Source organism: Carettochelys insculpta, chromosome 4 (assembly GCF_033958435.1).
Source record: "Carettochelys insculpta isolate YL-2023 chromosome 4, ASM3395843v1, whole genome shotgun sequence".
NCBI classification, from domain to species: Eukaryota; Metazoa; Chordata; order Testudines; family Carettochelyidae; genus Carettochelys; species Carettochelys insculpta.
In genome coordinates this window covers 120,180,753-120,202,046 of record NC_134140.1, presented here as the reverse complement: position 1 = coordinate 120,202,046, position 21,294 = coordinate 120,180,753, and the positions used below count along the sequence as shown (strand labels likewise).

Sequence of the window (21,294 nt, the reverse complement as noted above, 5' to 3'; positions counted from 1 at the left end):
ACACTAGCCCCTTCCTTTTGTAAGGGGCATGGTAATCAGTGAGGTTGGAAGATGCTAATGAGGCACTGACATGAATATGCAGCAGCTCATTAGCATAATAACATCCACACACAATTCAAAAGCGCTGCTTTCGAATTTCCCACAACCTGTGTAGATGGGGGCCTTTTGAAAGGATCCCCCGGACTTCAAAAGCCCCTTCTTCATATTTGGTTTCAGCAAGAAGGGGGTTTTGAAGTCCGGGGGTGTCCTTTCGAAAGGCCCCTGTCTACACACGCGGTGTATGATTCGAAAGCGGTGCTTTTGAATTGTGCATGGCTGCCATTATGCTAATGAGGCACTGCATATTCATGGTAGTACCTCATTAGGATCTTCCCAACTCACTCATTACCATGCCCATTCTGAAAGGAAGGGGATAGTGTAGACGTATCCAGAAAGTTTATCTCATCTAGGCTACGTCTACACGTGCCCCAAACTTCGAAATGGCCATGCAAATGGCCATTTCGAAGTTTACTAATGAAGCGCTGAAATGCATATTCAGCGCTTCATTAGCATGCGGGCGGCAGCGGCGGTTCGAAATTGACGAGCCTTGCCGCCGCGCGGCGCGTCCAGACGGGGCTCCTTTTCGAAAGCACGCCACCTACTTCGAAGTCCCCTTATTCCCATGAGCTCACGGGAATAAGGGGACTTCGAAGTAGGTGGCGTACTTTCGAAAAGGAGCCCCGTCTGGACGCGCCGCGCGGCGGCAAGGCTCGTCAATTTCGAAGCGCCGCTGCCGCCCGCATGCTAATGAAGCGCTGAATATGCATTTCAGCGCTTCATTAGTAAACTTCGAAATGGCCATTTGCATGGCCATTTCGAAGTTTGGGGCACGTGTAGACGTAGCCTAAAAGTCCTTCATCCTCCCTTTGCTCACTGGGGGTCAGTATGCATTATGAGGGGAACAAACCAGCTTTGAAACTGAGCCTTTGTCCACACTGGGAACTGAACAAAAAATGTTGCCAATCCGAATTTGTGTTCACTCCCCAAAAGAAAAAAAAGTAAAGAAAAAAGAAAGAAAGAAAGAAAGAAATGGCTGATGCAAGGTGCTATTGTGAGCATTGCTCTCCTACCAGGAAAGCTACACTGCAAATAGTGTGTACATGGCATTCTTTTTGCCAGCATGGCTGCAGCTTCACATCTGTGTCACTAAAAGCTGCATAATGTAGACAAAACTTGAGTTTCCCATAATTTGGGCCAATGTTCCGCAGGATAAGTGTAATAAAAATAAATGTGAAGGGTGGCGTAATGCAGGGAAACCATCTTTCATGTTTGGGGGTGGGTTATGGTGGAGACAAATAATTGATGGATGCTGGTGGGATTTTGTTGGTGGGTATTGGAGGTATATGTATGTACTTCAAGAGATTTCAGGGGGATGCGGAAGGTGGTATCTGTGACCTTACTCTTAAGGTGGGGGCAATGTTGTTCCCTGTTGTGGTGACATATCCAGGATGCTGAGCCAGCCAGCCATCAGTGTTTCCCTGCCTCACTCCCTCCTCAGGGCTGGGAGATGGAGCTTGAGTGGACAGGATCTGGTAGCTCTGCAGGAAATGGACCATTTGAGAGATGGAGCCAGCTCTTTCTGACCTGCAATGTCTGTTCTTTAAAAATCCCAGACCTTTCCTCTTATTTGAAAAAAAATGCCTGGCTAGTGGGCAAACGATCCAAAAAGAGGAAATGTCTAGGAAAACCTGGGCACAGAATAATCCTAGTGTGATTTGTCTGAGTCCTGTTCTAACTGTGTTCAGCATTTGTTAGACATTTGCAGTTTTCTTGCAGTGGTAGTTATGGAGAAAAGTTTGTCCAGGCAATCATATATTGTTCCCAAAAGATTGTAAAAAAGAGAATTTAATAAGGGGCAAAAGAGGGAAGTGAAATTTTCTGCGGAAGGAAAGTGGTGAGCATTGTAGAAGCTATACATAAATAAAGGACTTAACACTTTAATGAGTAGCAAAACTTTCTCCTTCTCAGTGGTATTAGTTAAGCTCTGAACATCACTCTGAGTTCCTGTTTTGATTAGTAGCCTGGGAAGTGTCACCTCTTGCCTATTTTTAATTATAGGTTCCCATATTATGGCCCTTTCTTAATTCTTACCAAGACTGGGGGGCAAAATAGGGAAGAGTATCAATACTTGTGGTGGCACCTAGGAGCCACAGTCAGGAATTGGTGTCCCCTTGTGCTAGCCAGTGTAATCAGAAACACAGTTTGCTGCCTTCTGAAATAATGGACTCATGGAATAACATAGGATTTTCCATGCTGGCTTCAAACAGTGTTCCCTGTTCTTCAGAATCACTAATGTCCGATGGTTCAGGGCAAGTTATCAACCAGTATATTGCACCTAGCTCACTGTATGGATACTGAGATTGAACAATTTTTTCCAGAACTCTATGCAAGCATCAGTGCATCTCCCAAACTACGATACTTGATTATTCAGAGCATCATCTCAATGCTTTAATTATGCAGCTCTTTTAAATCAAGCACAGAGACTCCCCTAGGCCACCTGCACAGTTTGAATTTTTTCCTTTATATCTTCTAAATGAGTAGTGTTTGCTGTTAGGATAATCAAAAGACTCCTCTTGGTTTATTGTATTGAGGGACAATATTTTTGGCGAGCAGTGATAACCTGATTCTGCCTCTTTTCTACTGTTAAGAACTGTTTATAAAGACAGAGAAGTAGCCGTGTTAGTCTGTATCCTAACAAAACAAAAAAGCAGTCATGTAGCATGTTAAAGACTAATGAAATAATTTATGAATCTAGTGTTTATGAACAGTAGCCCTCTGTTTACCTGTAGACGAGTTGGATCATATTTAGCAGCAGCATAAGCTTGCCTACTGTTGTTCCCATTTCCTTGGAGGTACCACCTCTGGCAGTGAGAATGTACTTCATGCCGCATAACCAGTTAATGATGATTCAATTATACCAGCTATGATGCTAATTAGTGCCCTTTGTGGTGGTTTTTGTTTTGTTGGATACCTTTCTGCCAGGAGCTGGACTGAGGCCATTAATTCCTTTCACACAGGTTATTGAGCAGCTGTCATTTGGTAATGACTCCTGGCTATTTACATTATTAAACAGTTAGGGGAATTGAAACTTCTGTATTAATAAACTGAATGTCTTAAATTAAGTAATTCTCATCATTGTTGACAGAAAAGAGACTATATTCCTTAACTGTAGAATTCTTCTGGTAATACATGACCTTCTGTGTGTGCAAACAAACAAGAACTAGTGCCGAATGTCTGAGCTACTTGTAAAACATCAAAGGCAAGGTCTCCACTTTAAATGCTTCTCTGAAGTGGCATAGTTAATCCACCTTTGTGAAAGGTTGTAGCAGTGTCAGCCGAAGCTCTCCTGTTGACAGTTTACATCAGGGATTAGCCTGGTCCTCAGAGTAATGGAGTTACAGACATATAAATGAATAGTAAGGACTGGAGGAAGATTTGAATGGGAATTTCAGGTGTTACAACAGAACTGCTAAGTACTTCATTAGCTCACAAAGCGAAGAATTGTAGAAGAGGAGTACATTACATGAAGTGACTATTTTCTGATTCCAGTTATCTGTGGACATACAGGGAGCTTAACCTCTAGGTAAGTGCTGTATTATAAAATAAATAATTAAATGTGTCTCAGGGGATATGCCTACACTGCAAATAAAATCTTACATGCCTAGTCCATGTCAGCTGATCTGGATTCATGTGACTCAAGCTAAGAGATTGCTTTAGTTGTTATGTAGGCATTCGGCCTCGGGCTGGAGCACAGGATCTGAGACAGGATGAGGTGGGGGAGTCCTAAAGCTCAAGCTGCAGCCTAAGCGTCTACATGACAGGTCAACAACCCCTGAGCCTGAGTCCCTTCTCCCCAGGCAGCTTGTACAGGCCATTTGCAGGTGTCTCATTGCTCTGTAGACACACCCAAAATGACCATAAATAGTACCTGAGTTCTTTTTTTTCCATTTTGCAATCATTATGAGTTTGTTTACAAGAGCTGTGCTTGTACTAAGAAAAAAGGAGACCATGTTTTTGGAAAGATCAGTCTCATTTGCATATGACTTACATGGTATTTTTCCAGAATATTTTCAATTTATAATGCATTGCTGTGGTAGTATTACCATTGCTGACAGCAAAAGGAATTGCTATACCCAATATAAAATTAGCTGCTTCTATCCTCTGATTTCTTGCTGAGTTGTTATAATAAATGGTTTTCAAGGACACACATTCTGGAGGTTTGCAAAAGCACATATGCTAATGAGACATCTAGTTTATGTGTCCTTCACATACTTTGTTACCACTTTCCTGGCATTTAGCAGGCAATTAAAGAGCAATTATCTTTTCTCTCTTTCAAATTGAGCAAAACAGGATTCAGATTTCATACTAAATATGTCTGTTTGGTTGGCCAGGGCCAACTACTGTCCCCTTGTGATGCAAGTTAGTGATTAGTGTAATAACACACAACATGTAATGCTTAAAAAAATCACCACACATATGGCAGAAGTAGTGCTACGCTGTGAATCTGATATCTTAGCTATGCTCAATAGCACCTTACTGCTCTATTTGTGAAGGTTGGTCAAGGGTGGGCAATATTTTTCATGGCAGGAGAGGATTCTGACCTGAAGTAGGGGTGGAGGTGGGGGTTGTGACCTGGGGTAGGGGTGCAGGCGTAGCTGCAGGGGTTTGTGTTACCTGTGGCAGGGGTTTGGGATCCCAGAGTGGTGTAGATCTTGGGCAGGTATGGGTTCAGAAGAGGATTCTGACCTGCAGGGGGGGAATTTAGTAGGGGATGCAGAGTCCCTGCCTTCCCTACCCCTGCATGATGCTCGGAGCTGTTGGGTTCTAAGGCCATGTGCACCTCTGTACACCATGTGCACTTTTGGGTGGGGATTCAGTGCATTGCCTGCACCACAGGTATGTCCCAGGCAGCTCCCACTGGCCAGTTTTGCAGCACATGAAGCTCCTCCCCAAGGGGCTCCTAGCACACAGAGAAGCAGATGGCCCTCATAGCCAGCCATTTTGGGCAGCGTGCAAGGGTGCGTAATGCAGGGAGCCTGGCCAAGGGTCTCCTCTGGGCCACAAGATGGTGGCGGGCCGGATCCAATGGTTTGGCAAGTCAGATTTAGTCCGAGGGACGTATTTTGCCTGCCCCTGATGTAGGTGCTACTCAAAGGTTGTGTCTACCTGCTGATAGGAATAAGGGGATTTTGAAGTTGCTGGGATCCTTTCGAAAAGGAGCCCCATCTGGACGAGCCACACGGCGGTGAGCCGCGTCAATTTTGAAGTGCCGTGGCCACCGGCATTCTAATGAGGCACTGAATATATATTTCAGTGCTTCATTAGTAAACTTCAAAAGGGCCATTTGCATGGCCATTTAGAAGTTCTGGGATAGTGTAGATGTAGCCAAAGTGAGTACAGAAATCAGATCCAGTGCCTATATTTCTACTGTTTGCATGAACTGAGAAATACTTGTAGTTAGGCAATGAGACCAAACTGTATGTGAGCTTGGAAATTCAGACATCACACTTCAGTGTTAGTTTTCAAATATGTAAACATCTCAGTTTACTAGTGCCCTGCTTGTTTGTGGTTGATTACATGAAATATATTTCACTGAATTTATTATATACTTTTGTCAAAGGGTACAAGTCCTTATGAAAAACTCCTAAATAATTACAAAACGGTGTGTGGTACAAATTGGTCTCAGGATTTGAATTGAAAATGAATACTGCTAGGTATTCTGCAAATTTCTCACTATACCAAATCCAACAAGAGCAGTATTCACATAACCCAGAATAAGTATCATTAGTAAGGGCTAATAGAACCATAACAGGCAGAGGGAAATAAAAATTAAAGCACAGTGTCAGAAATAATTGGACGGAATTGTGTCCTAACTTTAAAAACAACATATCCGATTCCTAAATCTACACCACAAAATACAGCAGGTTGGAAGCAACCTCTGGAGGTTATCTGGTACAAGCCCCTGCCCAAAGCAGTACCAACCCCAAATAATTCAGATCGTCCAGGGCTTTTTCAGTCCAGGTCTTCAAAACCTCAAAGGATGAAGATTCTACCACCTCCCTAGGTAACCCATTCCAGTCCTTCACCATCCCCCTAGTGAAACAGTTTTTCCTAATATCCAACCTTGACCTCCCCAACTGCAACGTGAGATCATTGCTTCTTCTTCTGTCATCTGCCACTACTGAAAACAGACTATCTCCAACTTCTCCCCGCCCCCTGCCCTGCCCTTTCTTCAGGTAATTGAAGGCTGATATCAAATCTCCTCTCATGCTTTTCTTCTGCACACTAACACAGGAACAAAATATAGTACACAATAGAACTAAATAAAGCAATCTTTAAAAAAAAAATAAGAATCATAGGATGGGAAGGAACCTCCAGTGGTCGTGAAGTCCAGTCCTCTGCACTCATAGCAGGACCAAGAATGAAAGGGCAATTTATAACGGAATATTGCAGGTAAATTGAAACTCAGGTAATGATATTATGCTTACCTAAATTTTCTTGGCAGTTGCAGTTGGTGACAGCTAATCTTGTATGAATTGTCTACTATCCCAGTGTTCAAATACCTTGAAATTTGTACATGCTTTGGGATCCTTCAGGATAAAAAGTACTGTACAAAATTATTAAACAAATGATTATTTATTTAATAAAGTGTCTGCCAACATTATGCAAAAGAAAAAAACCTTAATTAAAAAAAGCTTTATAGAAGGAAAACAAGAAGTAGAAAATGTGACAGCAAAATGTCCTTCTTAAAATCATGCGATCTTTCACTGTTATTTGAAAGCTGATCGCCTGCAGTCAGGCATATTCTTATTTCTGTAATGGAAGTTCTGAACAGATAATAAGAGGAGAGGATATGAATATTGCTTCTTGCCTTGTTGCCACATTTTTGTGGCATTTAGTTAATTATGCTATACCATCATGATGCACTCCTGGATGTGTGGAGATTTAAGATACCAAGATAGATGTAATTGCTTTGAGATGCAATGCCAGTATTGAATGTCCAAGTAAAGTTGCAAGGAGAATAAAGAGTGGATCAAATTTCTTCAAATGTAGAATAAATTTTGATGATGCAAATAAGCCTCTGCAGGGAAGGTAAGGAGGGGTCACCTTCAATGATTTGTAAAAAGAGGTTATTTTTTTACCACAGTAAACTACTTACCTAATAAGCAAAAGTAGTGAGATTTCAGGATTTGGTCCACTCATATGAAGTTCTTCTGGAAAGTATTTAATAAGCACTGAAGAATGCATTAATTGACCAGAATTTTCAGGCAGAATGTTCTCTGCAAGTTTCTTAAGTAGGGAACAGATAGCTTTGGGTTTTCACTCTGCATGTTGCAAGATAACTATGAAACTAAGAGAAGGAGCTGCTGTGTGGGCTTTGTTCCCCTGACCTTTCTGCCCTGGGCTTGCTCTAGACCTGGGCAAGTCTTCCAGTAGAATCATAAACGTATTCTCAGTGGCCTGTATCTATTCAGAATGGTCACGAAGAGTTGTACTGCATTATTCTAGCGCTTAGCAGTGAAGATAAACTAGGTAGCCCATGAGGATGTATTGGAGGGGAAGGTCAAAAACCTACTGTGTTTAATTCAAAGATTTACTGAATGTTGCATCATGCCCACAAACCAATAAGTTCAAGATTCTAACCCATAAAGGACTTCAAGTATGTATCTATGCTGAAGCTGATTGTAATAATGAATTTAATTACTCCTGGGGAAATTCTGCACACCTGTGGCACAGCAGAAAAATCTCTCCCCCTTGCACTTCCCCGCACAGAATCCATTTGCTTCCTTGCATAAGATGGTTTCTGTGGGGAACTAAAGAGAAGCTGCACCAGCCTGTGCTTACTCAGCTCTCGTGGCAGCTCAGCACTCAGATATGTTGCTTCAGGCAGCTGGTGGAAAGGGGCTCTGGGCTTGCCCTGGCGATCCGAGATCATTAGTCTCTCTCCCTCTTCCCTCCATAGAACATTTGGGGAGTGTCAGTTCAAGCCCTGCAAGGTGGGGGGGGGTCCAGATGCAAAGCGGTTAGGCAGCCAGGGAGAGCAGTGACCTGTACAGTGATTCCTCCACCATCTGTGCTCCTGGAATCCTCTCCACCAAGCCTTCTTTGTATCAGGCCTCCCCTGCAGGCAGAGGCCTACTCACTGAACCCCCAACCCCACCTGCCAAGCCTCACCCCTGCATCAGAGCACCCCATATTTGGACCCCCACTCCACTGAGCTCCATCCAGGTTCACCCTGACCCCCTACCCCACCAAGCCCCATTCTCCCTGAGCCCTAGCCAGCTTCACCTGCCACATTTCCCTTGCAGAGTCCCTTTCTCCATGCACCCAGACTCCTCACCAAGCTGCCTACACCCAGATTTTGCCACACAGAAATTTGGTACTCTTGCGGGACCAGAGAGTCCCAGGGTTGGGAGGAGGAGGGGCCAGCCAGGGCAGTGGCAGGAGCCCATGGTAGCCATAGCTGGCCTGGTGGCAAGGAGAGAGGGAAGCCAGCAGTCTCTGACAGCGACCTGGAGTGAGAGACCCTCACCCCGAGCCTGGTGCAGGAGCAAGGGCTGGCGGGGCAAGAAACTGACCCAGGGAAGCCATGGCAGGGGCTGGTGAGCAGCCCCAGGCTAGGAAGCAGCATCCCATTGCTGGGGCTAGGCAGGAAGCCACAGCCCCGGGAGGCTGTGAGCTGCAGCTCAACCTCAGAGCTGGGTGTGAAGCTGGCAGTCAGGAAGCCTGTGGGGTTGGGGAGAGGAGTGGAACTGACCATCCCTCATTAAGAAAAATTCCTGGTCTGTGACAGCTCAGGTCCCAAGGGTGCCAGATAAGAGAAGTTGAATCTATACTTGCCAGCCAATAATTGACAGTACTGTAATTTGTTTATATTATGTTTTTTGACAAATAAAAATAGAGCACGAGAGCTGGAAGGGACCTTGAGAGGTCAACAAGTCCAGTCCCCTGCCCTCATGGCAGGACCAAGCACCATCCAGACCCTGATCGGTGTCTGTCTAACCTTCTCTTAAATATCTCCAGTGATGGAGATTCCCCAACCTCCCTAGGCAATTTATACCAGTGTTTCACCACCTTGGCAGTTAGGAAGCTTTTTCCTAATGTCCACCCAAAAGCTTTCTTGCTGAAATTTAAGCCCATTGTGTCTTGTAGCCCCAGAGGCCAAGGAGAGTAATTTTTCCCCTCTTTCTTGTAACACTCTTTTAAGTACTTGAAAACATCTATCATGTCCCCTGTCAGTCTTCTCTTTTCTGAACTAAACAAGCCCAGTTCTTTCAGTCTTCCCTTATAGCTCATGTTGTTTAGACTGTTAATCATTCTTGTTGGTCTTCTCTGGACCTTACCCAGTTTCTCCACATCTTTCTTGAAGTGTGGTGCCCAGAACTGGACACATTACTCCCAATGAAGCCTAATCAGCTCATACTAGGTTGGCAAAATGACTTCTCATATCTTGCGCACCATACTACTCAATCATGCGCATCCCAGAATCATGTTTTCTGTTTTTGCAACAGCGTTACACTGTTGGCTTATATTTAGATTGTGGTCCACCATGACCCCTATATCCCTTTCTGCGGTACTCTTTCCTGGACAGTCACTTCCTATTCTGTATGTGTGAAACTGACTGTTCCTTCCTGAGTGGATTACTTTGCATTTGTCCTTATTAAACTTCATCCTTTTTACCTCAGACCACTTCTCCAGCTTGTCCAGATCATTTTGAATTCTGACCCTACCCTCCAAAGCACTTGCAACCCCTCCCAGCTTGGTATTATGCGCAAACTTAATAAGCGTACTCTCTATGCCAATATCTAAATTGTGATGAAGATATTCAACAGAACTGGTCCCAAAACAGGCCCCTGTGGAATCGTGCTTGTTATGTCCTTCCAACATGACTGTGAATCGTCAATATCTACTCTCTTTGTATTCTAGGTACGATTATAAGGTACTTGACCCTTTTAATGATTATTGTTGGTGATCCTTGATCCTGCAGCCTGAATATTTACACAGTTTTCTTTTTATACATAAACACTGAAAGTAACTCATTGCTTAAAAAATGGGCCACCTCATACTGTGCTTTATTGCTCATGCGTGATATATTATACAGTTATGGCACCGTTTTATAAGAGGCTGCTGCAGTTTGTACAATATACCAGATTTTACTTCCAGCTTTTACTCAGCTCATAAATGTAGACCTTGGCTGTAAAGAAAATCTATATCTTGCTAAATGTGTAGCACCATGGGGTGATCACTTAAGTACTAAATTACCGGTGACATTCACATATTAGAGCTGAGAGTTTTTGAAATAATAATAGTTTAGTATCTCTAAGGAAGAGGCTATTTATTGCAGAGATTTCTTTTGTTGGCAGTAATTGACAAGATCCTCAGCTCGGGTAAATTGGCATGCTTTTAATTTTACATGTGGTCTGGGTGGCCTAGTCCTGAACTTGGATATTTGAGTATTCCTTATTATAAGACAAGTGACCGGCAGTATTGTCAAATAGATAAGGCATCAGTTTGATACTGAGAAAATCTGATCAGTGTTTGGCTTTGGAAATGCCTTGCTGTATTATCCTTGGCAGGTCATTTTACCTTTGTGTACTTCTGTTTTTCCCTTTGCTGTTTGTCTGTTTAGATTGTTAGCTCTTCAGAACGGGGATCAGTCTATGCTATGTTTGAACTTTTTCTATCACCATCTGGGTTCAACGGGTGCTATCAGAATATAGATAAGGAGTAAAATTAAAATCAATGAAAAAATGTAAAATCACTAACCAAGCAGTCTCAAATCTCCATTAAAAAGAGCAGTGTTCTTGTATGGTTTGAAATTTTGAAGAGGCAGAGGTGTGTATGAGTGTGCTGTTTTATCTAAGACTTGCTCCTTCTGTCACTTTTAATATGAGAAATATATCAAAAAAGGGGGTCAGATTCTGCCACTTTGACACTACACCTTACACATGAGTAACCATATTGAAATGTGTAGGGCTTTTGGCAAGAAGAAGGTGCAACTCATATATGTAAAGCTGACAGAAATTGACTTAGAGTGAAAATGTTACAGCAGTCCAAGTGTGATGAATCATTTGTATTTTTTTGCCCATAATGTGATATCTTGAAAAATTATATATTTCTAGAAAATGTAATTTTAAATTGATGTTGAGTGTGCTTCATGTTTTATCTTCACAGTTTGTCGGGAAGATTCATATCAGTCCATAGTCTCCTGTGCTGCTGTTGTACTTACACCTGTAGAACCACCTGGGGAAACAAAGAAAAAAGAAGAGCCAAAAATGCCTGAAGTGGCCAAAAGGTGAGTTAATTTCCACTGCAATTTAATCAACAAAACCAAATTGTGCCCTTAAATGCACATGCACAATTCGTTTTCACTTCCCCGAGATTTATGTGTATTTAGCAGAGGGCAGAAATTGGCCTGAGGCTAGGTATGTTTTTTTAGTTTAATTGTAAATACCTTCCTATGGTTGTGGTAATGAGGTGGTTCTTCAGTGTGAAATAGGCAGTGGAAATTCATAGCCCAGGAAATAGATTTTTAAAGAGTTTTAGCACGGTTCTTTATTCCTATAGAAATAATTCTTAATACTTGCATAATCTTTCTATTCAGCAGTTGATAGTATAAAGGCCATTCCTTCCTAAAAGCTTTGCTCTACTTTGGTATTTTAGTATTTTTCAGTGACTGTTTTACTGCTTTGATGTAAGCTATGATCTCAGCTTCGGGAATGTAGTAGTGGGCTTCCAAGTAAATCCTATTAAATTAACAGACCGTCGCTTGGTATCTTGCACTGCTGCTTTGGATGAGAATCATAACCACGCCATGGTTAGCAACATTTATCTTGAAATACCAGGCAGGATGGTTGTTACTTAACAATTGAGTCCTTGGAGAGTGGAAAATGACACATTTTTCATGAAAAGAAGAAAATACTTTCTGCAATGACTAAGCACTGAAGTTAAAATGTAGGCTATACATTTTAAAATGCACAAGGTAATTTTTAAAGTACTTTAGGAATCTATAATATCAGCCATCGTTATACAGCAAAAGATCTTTGGGCTGCCTTTAAGTCCTTATCTTCAGTTCAGCTGGCAGTAAAGGAACTTAATTTGAGATATTTATTATCAGAAATTCTATTTCCACAAAAACTTAATCTGAACACTTAAGCACCTTGAAATATTAGGGAGTTAGAAATCAGGCACTTAATTAGATTCAAATGTGGTAAAACAGGAAAAAAGTCAGAAATATTGGTGGTGTTTCTATTTTATTGTAACTAGTAGCAGAGATGACCCACAGCACCAGATTGTAAGTCTGTCCATCGTCATGCCTTCTATCCTAGGTAGGCAGTTTTAATTCAAGATCCTAAATCTGTGGCTCAGGCCTTTATCCAACTGTAATATGCATTCCACTTTTGAGGTAAGCCATTGTATTTGAGTCTAGCTACTTTTAAATGGTTAGCTACATCATAGACTTCTCTGAGTACAGAGTATTTGAAACAAGTTTTAGGACTCAAAGTTTTGCACTGGGATCCAGAGTATTCAGGGTCAAACACTACAGTAAATTTGTATTTTCTCTTCACTAAGAGGCAAACCTGAAGTGCTTTTTGTTCTACCTTCTCCATGATTAGCTTGATCTACAGTTTTCACTTTGTGATCTCTCGTGCATTTGATTGAAGGCAATTTTCGTATGTGCTCAAGGAGTGAATGGTGCTTCCTGGTTGACATTTTTCTTTCCTCAATTGCTATTAGCAAGGCTAGGGTTTTTTTTTTTCCTTTAAAAAGCACATTGACAGTGCTTTCAAAAGCATCCCAGGCAGTCAAAAATTTCTCTGATCTCATGTACACAGAGGTCTCAATAACCAGCTCTAATTTGTCAGATAATATAGAGATTTGCATACCTTCATATGTGCCTTGCAGGCTCTTTGAAACTCTATTTACCTCTTATTCTGTGGCTGCTGAAACTTATTTAGAAGAATCCAGATGGATCAAGAGCAAATACTGTCACTTTATTAGTACATTTGTAACAATATATCTCCCAAACTATTAGAGGGTTGGGAGTTGGGGCAAGGAGGGAAACACCTCTCCAGAACTGCTGAGAGTATCTTGGCTGAAGATTTCAGTAAATTGTCATGAAAATTTCAAAGCACTTAGTAGCCAATTCATTCTATCATTCATTTATTGTGTGATGTTCTGATTAACTAAGATGTCACATATATAATCATTTTGTGCTAAAGATATTTAAGTTCTAGCATTTTAGAAATATAAGACTGATTACTATTTAGATGTGAGAACTATGGATTAGTTGTCTAAGTAGCTAGAGCTGAATTGCAAAGTTTACAAGCTGAAGCTAGTAAAATGTCAATTTAGCTAAACTATGCAATAGCCTTAAGAAATCCTTGACAAAAGGGACCAAAGAATGACCTTATGTCACAAAATTATGACAAAATGGGTGGGCTAATGAGTAGTATTGTGAAAAAATTATGGCAATTTAATTTTTGAATACAAGATACCTAGTAGTCATATTTTTCTAACACATGCCCTTATCAGAGGGTGCTCTATCAGTGCAACCCCTAATGGGAATAAAAGTAACTACAAACAAACATATCAAAAATGTGGTACCCCAGTGTTCTTGGGTGGCACAATGAAACTGAGGCAAAAGTGGACAGATATCTTCATGCCCATGTGCAGAGTATGGATGTAGTCAGAATCACAAGATAAAAGCAGGCTCTTGGAATAGGTAAAATGAGCTTTCTGTGGGAAAAGTCCAGCAGGACCCATGCTTCTACTGTTGATTAATTGGCAACGCATCCATCAGACTCTGAGAATACTGTTAAGGATGCTTGTACAACTATATTTGTAACTTGTGCATAAGTGTGTATAGCCTTTTTAATACATGTGGGGGCAGGCCTGTTGACACAGGTGGGCAAATGGAGCAATTGCCCTATGGCCCAGCATTTTAAAGTAGCCGCAGTGGTAGCCGGAGCTCCAAACCCCTTTGGATTGCCATAGCAGCACTGCTCCGTCATTCTGTGTGTCTGTTGGGGGCTTATCACCACAGTGTAGATGGTGCTAAGGGCTGACTGCCATCAGCCCTGCTCCTTCTGCTGTTGGTCCCACCCCTTCTAGTCTGGGGTGCTGGGCTCCCTTCCACATTGCCCTGGAGCCTGCAGTGGCTGGTGGCTCTGCTGACTTCAGAGGCATAACTTTAACTGTAATTGTAGTAACGATTTGTAAAACAGGCTGGAGCCATGTTTATGGTTAGAAGCTTATAATGGCACAGTCTTGCTGGTCACTTGATAATGAGTAAGGCATCTTCATGTCATAGTACTCATACGGCTGTGGTGATGTAAGAAAGCTTATGTAACCATATCATGCCAATGGGAGACAGTTTTTCTTCAACATGCTCAAACCAGGTCAAAGAGTGGCAGTAACTGTGTTGGCCTGAGAGCATCTCCCATGAACATAGGGCTGTGCACGAGTGCTTGTGCTGGCAAAATGTATGTCACTCAGGAGTGTGTTTTTTCACACCCGAGTGACACGAATTTTGCTGACATAAGTTCTAGTGTAGACTGGCTCACATTCTGTCTTTGTGAATGTAGGTGTGGTCATATCAACGTTCCCTCTGAGCTCCCATGGCCAGGAGGAAGGTGCATTCCTTCGGTTGCAGCATCAGGGCTGGACGAAGAAAAGGGCTTTAGGGGTTGCAGCTCAAGCTCTGGGCTGCAGCTCATAAAGCCCCTGTGTTCTGGGCCACCCTTATTGGGGGGCAGGGGAGATATGGTTCTGTGTGCTGCCATTCCTTCCCCCCCCGGGCTGGAGCCACTTCTTCATGAGTGCCAGGAAATTCTGTCCCCACAGCTGTCATTGGCCTGGGATCACGGCCAATGGCACTGCCTACAGGTGAGTGTTGGGCAGTGACTTGTTCTCCCTCCCAGCAAATGGAAGCTGCCCCGGGTAAGCACCCTGCACTCCAGTCCCATGTCCCAGTCCTAGCCCTGAGCCTGCTCCACTACTTGAGCTCCCTCCTAGATCCCACACACCTACCCTGAGCTCCCTCCTGCACCCTAAATCGTGCCCAGACCCTGAACCCTCAACCCAGCCTCCTGCCCTGAGTCTGTTTTCGTGCCTGAAGCCCCCTCTTGCAGCCCAAATGCCTTATCCCAAGCCCCACCGCAGAGCTTGCACCTGCAGCTAGGGCACTCACCCCCACAACCTCGAGCCTCCTCCTGTATTCTGAACCTTTCAGCCCCCCCACATTGTCCATAAGTCGAATGAATTTTGTTCTGTACACTAATATGGAAATGACATGTGATACATCCTTTCCATATTGGTGCACAGAACAAAATTCATTCCATATGTGGTCATAAATAATGGGAAGGAGCATTAGTCACGATGTTTTGTCTTTGTGTGTTCCTAGATCCCAGATCCTGCACTCCCTGCTACACCCCTCCCCCAGTCCAGAATCCTCTCCTGCAAATGGATGCTGTGTGTGTATATGTAAATACCAAGTAAAATGTGTAATAATATAAACAAGATGAGCTGGGTAAGGTAATACTGTCTACTGGACTAAACAAAGGTAATACTGTCTATTTGTGAAAAAAACAAGCAAACATGATTTTGGTCTTACACAGGTCTGGGAAAGATAATTAAATTGTAACAGCTAATTCAAGATGGAATTGCTCAGCATAAGGAGTTAACATATATTTTAAGCGACCATTCAAGGTGAAGTGGGCAGTGAATGCCTCTGCTGTCATAGAACAAAAGATGGAATAAGTGGGTTATGGATTGTTTTAGTGAGCCATAAATTCAATGTCTCTGGTCAGTTCATGATTTGTAGTCTCTCACGAAGTTATGAATTGAAGCTCCCTGACTGATGTCGTGAAGGTGGTACACAGTTTTTCATTGAGGACAACACTGAGAGTTCAGAGGTGAAGGGATCCTTTTCTGAAAAGGTTTGCCCACAAGTGATGCAGTGCTTTTGTCTTTCCTCATTTACTGTGTGAGTTCATACAAGGATGTAGTGATTGTTTTCTTTCGCACAAATTGTTGTTGTTTGGCCATTTAGTGCACTGCATAAGGCGTACCATGTGGTGCTAGGCATATGTCTTGAAAAGCATGTTGTGGCAATTGCTTGAACGGTGGAGCTATATCTTCAGATAGCTTCCCCTTTGTATGCTAGTTTGGTCATTATCATAGTTCTCAAGCATAATCAGGACCAATTAATATTAACAGTAACTAACTCATAGATACTTACGTGACCTGGCATGTAAATCTGTCCCATTGTCAAGCTGCATGTAGCATCTTCAGGAAACAGAGTATATGCAAACTGGAAAAAAGAACACGCCTTAGTCTGAACTGCCTAATGTTTGATTAACCTTGTTATCTCATAGAAACAAATGTTCTTAAAGTTTGAAATAATATATGGCATTTGTTTAATTGCTATAAGCGGCAAATGAATATGCCAGAAGAGGTAGCCGGAAAGTTAAAATTCTTTAAAGGGCTCATAATCTGACATGCAGTGGGACCAGGGAAAAAATACCAATTGTATTTCCCCCTACCCACTGTGATTTTCTTTTTGGAGCTACTCATAAATATTTAATTAGAGCACTGTTCATTAAACGTAACCGAGGAATTATTAGATCATATTTGATTTGCACACAGTAGGCAAAATTCTGCTTCAGTAACTAAAAGTGCATTGGTTAAGAATTTGGTTAGAGTGTGGCAGCACCTGGGCACAGAATCTCAGGGCTTCTTGCAGGCAATAAAGAGTCATTGTGCAAGAAGTTCTGGGGGTGATATCTTGTGCTTCAATAAGAAGAAACAATAAAGGAACAATACGCTCCAATCCATAGTCCCTGGTAGTAATCGTATTTCTACATTGGGACTTTAAGTCTGTCTGGCCATTGTCAAAGTTAGACTCAAGACTCACAATTTGTCAGACCACTCTGTTTATTAGCAAAGCTGCTCTGCTAATACATTTAGAAAAGTGAGCCCCCTCCCAGGGCTCAGGTCTTTTAATTTATACAGATCAAGAAGGCAAGTTAATAGACAAAGAAAAAAAGAAAAAAAAACCAGACACACACCCACCTCATATAGTCGGTGAGACCAGTCATGTACCTTCATTTTCATATCACCCTCAGCAATCCCCTGCCAATGACTCTTTAGTTACCTTAATTAATCGTCGTTTAGCACCTCATGCTCCAGTTCCTGCTTTTCCAGGCACACCTGGCTCTGTTTAAATCAGCATAAGCTCCCCTTCTTGAGCTTAGAAGCAACATTGTATTAGTGTGATTTAATTTCTTTTTACAATGTAACTCTTTTATGTACAATGTCACATCTTATACTTCCACAATCCCTCCTTTTGGTCAAGCTACGCCTATGACCAACAATTACCGGGTTCCATACATTAACCGTTCTTTTTCATTCCTCTCATCGGTGATATTTAAAACCATCAGATTGGCACTCTGGTTAGGGGTAACCTGCTGGATGGTGTGCCTTGCGCAGCTTTGGATACAATAAGAGATTAATTGGAAACATACAAAAATCATTAAAATTCCAAATAAGATGGTCAGAATTCCTTGAAACAACCAGTTTCCTAGGCTAGAGAAATTAAATAAACCACTTAGCCATTTCCACAAGGAACTTGGCTCTTCGTGGGGAAGGTATGCAATTTGCTCCAAGTGGCTAGCGCGATTTATTACCTCGTTAGTATTATCAGGTATATATACACAGCATTCTGTTCCAATGAGAATGCAGGTCCCTCCCTTTGCTGCCAGTATTATATCTAATGCCTGACAGTTTTGGAGGGCCACCTGTCGGACCGCTCCTGCTTCTTTGGCCAGAGCCGTTAAACTTTCTCCGGTTTCATTTGCCATGATTTCAACTACTGCTTGTAATCTTAAAAGCCTTTTTGCATGGTGTATTTCTCCCCCAACTGGGACAAAGGAAATACCAACAGCCTCTTCCCAAGTCAAAGGGCTTATGTTATCCACATAACATTTGGCATCTGACAAATCCCTTCTTTTTCGCCCAAAATTACGGAGGCGATTTTGTGGGAGCGACTGAAGCACACGGAATTGCGGGAAAAGCTGAGCAGGATAACAAATACCTGACCAGTTAGCTGATAACATGGTATAAGCATTTCTCCCACAGACCCAGTGATGTCCTATTAAAGCTGGGAAGGGTTGGCTGCACCCTTTTGACATATAGGTATATACGAAAGAGGAATAATATCCCCCAAAGGGCACAGGATGACCTTCCTTGGGGAAAGAAGTAACATTTGCATGACATTGGAAGATTGTGTTGTTTTTTTCAGGGAGGCTATAGGGGGAGCAAGAGATTGATTTTCCGGTCTGATCCCAGGTCGAGAAAAAATTCATATCCCCATACCTGGTTCGCCATTCTCCAATCTTATTTGAATAGTCCCATATACCATGGGACACAATATATTGGAGACAGCTGCTTCTCCCTAAATTCAGCCCTGTCCCATTACACACCCAGCACCAGTGGCCCTTTCCCTCCACCACACTTATAAATTTAGGAACATTTGTTCTCATCAATCCCCAAGTGTCATTTTTTTTCCACGTCTTTTCAAGCGGATAAGGTCCTCCAGTGAGCTCTGAGGAATTCAGAGGAATTGCCATGATGGGGACGCTAGCTCGTGAGTGAGCTGGGATGTGGCGGCAGACCCAGCAATTAGAGATATTGAGAGTCTGGGCTATCCACACTTGTTGCTGAATAAAAGAATTGTTATTGTCACTTTGGACTCCCCAGACCTTAAGAAACCAGTAGCTGAGGATTAGGCTCCACCAGGGACACATGTTGAAGGCAGGACCCTTTCTGGTTCTGACAACCTCTCTCGAGGGAACCGCAGTCACGGTTTTATGTCCACCAGGCAGCAGGCGCTAGGCTCACTACTGCTTCTTTTCGGGTCCTGCTGTCTGCTTACCGTCTGCTTCTGGCAACCCTTATGGGGGCGTAGGTTGTAAGGTATTGCAGGCTGTTCCTTTACGTCTTTTTCTGGAGCCAAAATTGGCTCTGCGTGGTTCTGCGGTGGTGCTTGGTCCACTGGGGATGGAGCTTTCTTACACTGTGAAGCGTGTATCCATGCTGCGATGCTGGATAGCTTTACAGCTGTCTGGGTAATGAGCAATACCTGGTATGGACCCTTTCACCAGGGTTCCAAGGCGTGCTTTCGAAGGTGGTGTCGCACGTAGACCCAGTCACCTGGCTCAAGGGTGTGACAGGCGTCAGAGGTGGGTTTCGTTGGCCAGGCTGCTCGTACCTGTGAATGGATATGACTCACAGCTTGCATTAATCCCTTGCAATACTGAAGGAGTGTGCTGTGAGTCAGGTTTAGGTCTGGGACTGGGGTAATGGTAGCCATTGTTCGCATAAGGCGTCCCATAATGATTTCAAATGGACTTAATTTGTGCCTTTGAGATGGGGATGATTGAATTTCCATAAGGGCCAGTGGTAAAGCTGCTGGCCAGTTTAACCCTGTAGAGTCACAAATTTTTGCAAGCTTATTTTTTAGCACACCGTTTCGCCTTTCAACTGCACCTGCACTCTGTGGATGGTAGGGACAGTGCAATAGGTGAGTGACATGTAATACCCGGTCCAGATGCTGAACAATTTTTCCAGTAAAATGTGTTCCCCGGTCACTAGACAGGGTAGCAGGAATTCCCTTGGTAGGGATAATATGGTTTAACAAGCATTTGGCCACAGACAATGAATCAGCTTTGCGGCAGGGAAAAGCTTAAATCCAACCCGAAAACAGACATACCATAACTAAAATGAATTCATATTTCTGACACTTAGGCATTTGAACAAAGTCAAGTTGCCAGTGTAAGAAAGGTGCTTGCGGCAGACCTCGAAACCCTTGTGTTACTCTTACAGACTTGCCTACATTTTAGCTTTGGCAAGTAGTACAGGCAGCGCAGTGGCGGGTTGCAAAAGAGCTGAAATGGGGAGCCCACCATCCTGCCTTAGTCATAGCAGAGACCATCCCCTCCTTTCCGACATGAGAAACACTGTGTAGCAGGGCGGCCAGAGATGGGTAGAGTGAAAGAGGGGCTACGAGGGCACCAGTAGGCGAGCGCCAAAGGGAATCGGGATGTAGAGAGCAACCCTGGGCACTCCAGGAGTCTTTCTCTGCTTCTGGGGCAGAGTCCTGGAGCTGGGCGAGATCGGAAAGGAACGGTGGTAATACGGAGACAGAGAGGGAACCAAGAAATGCGTCTAGCGAAGGTTCCATAGTGGCAGCATGTTTTGCAGCAACATCAGCAAGTGCATTTCCTTTAGCCACCTCAGTGTCTACAGCTGAGTGGCCAGTACACTTAACAATGGCTAAAGCAGATGGGAGTAAAACTGCATACAGTAGAGCGGCAATGTAGGGGCCATTCTTGATAGGGGTACCAGCAGAGGTAAGGAAACCTTGAGCCTGCCAGAGGGTGCCAAAGCTATGTGCAACCCCAAAAGCATATTGAGAGTCAGTGTAAATGGTGGCAGAGTGCCCCTCAGCCAGGAAGCAAGCACGGGTTAGGGCAACCAGTTCAGCTACCTGGGCTGAGGTTACAGAAGGTACAGGCGCAGCTTCTATAGTTTCAGAGAGGGATACCACAGCATATCCTGCGGGGAGGTGACCTTGGTCATTCCTAAAACAGGAGCCATCAGTGAACAACACAAGGTCGGAGTTAAGGAGAGGTACATCTGAAAGGTCGGGGCGCGGGACAGTGACAGCAGAGACAGTTGCAAGGCAGTCGTGGGGTTCACCATCATTAGGCAAAGGGAGGAGGGTAGCAGGGTTTAACGGAGAACAGCGCTTTATAGTGATATGTGAGGCTGAAAGCAGTAAAAGTTCATACCTAGTGAGGCGGGCAGAGGAGAGGTGAGCACTATTGCATTGCAGAAGGAGAGTTTCTACAGAATGGGGAACCATGAGAGTGAGAGGAGAACGGAGGACAAGGGACTCAGACATCTCGACCAGGTGTGCTGCAGCAGCTACAGCGCGTAGGCAGGGGGGTAAACCCTGGGCAACAGGATCCAAGGCCACAGAGAAATAAGCTACTGGGCGATTTCTGTCACTGTGCTCTTGGGTAAGAACCCCGAGTGCACAAGCAGATTGTTCATGACAGAAAAGGGTGAAAGGCTTGCAATAGTCAGGTAATCCTAAGGCAGGGGCAGAAGCTAAACTCTGTTTAAGAGAAACAAAAGCAGCATCTGCTTCTGGGGGCCACGGCATGGGATCAGGCACAGAGGATCGAG

General features: G+C 43.4%; 1 protein-coding gene across 2 annotated transcripts in view; it reads left to right on the top strand.

The window, feature by feature from the left end:
* The window catches only part of CCSER1 (coiled-coil serine rich protein 1), a 1,054,165-nt gene that overhangs the window by 257,971 nt on the left and 774,900 nt on the right, over window positions 1–21,294 (top strand). For both annotated transcript variants that reach the window (XM_074993602.1, XM_074993603.1), the window contains exon 5: window positions 11,215–11,335. In XM_074993602.1, coding sequence (XP_074849703.1) covers window positions 11,215–11,335 — 121 coding nt within the window. The remainder of the gene's footprint in view (window positions 1–11,214; window positions 11,336–21,294) is intronic.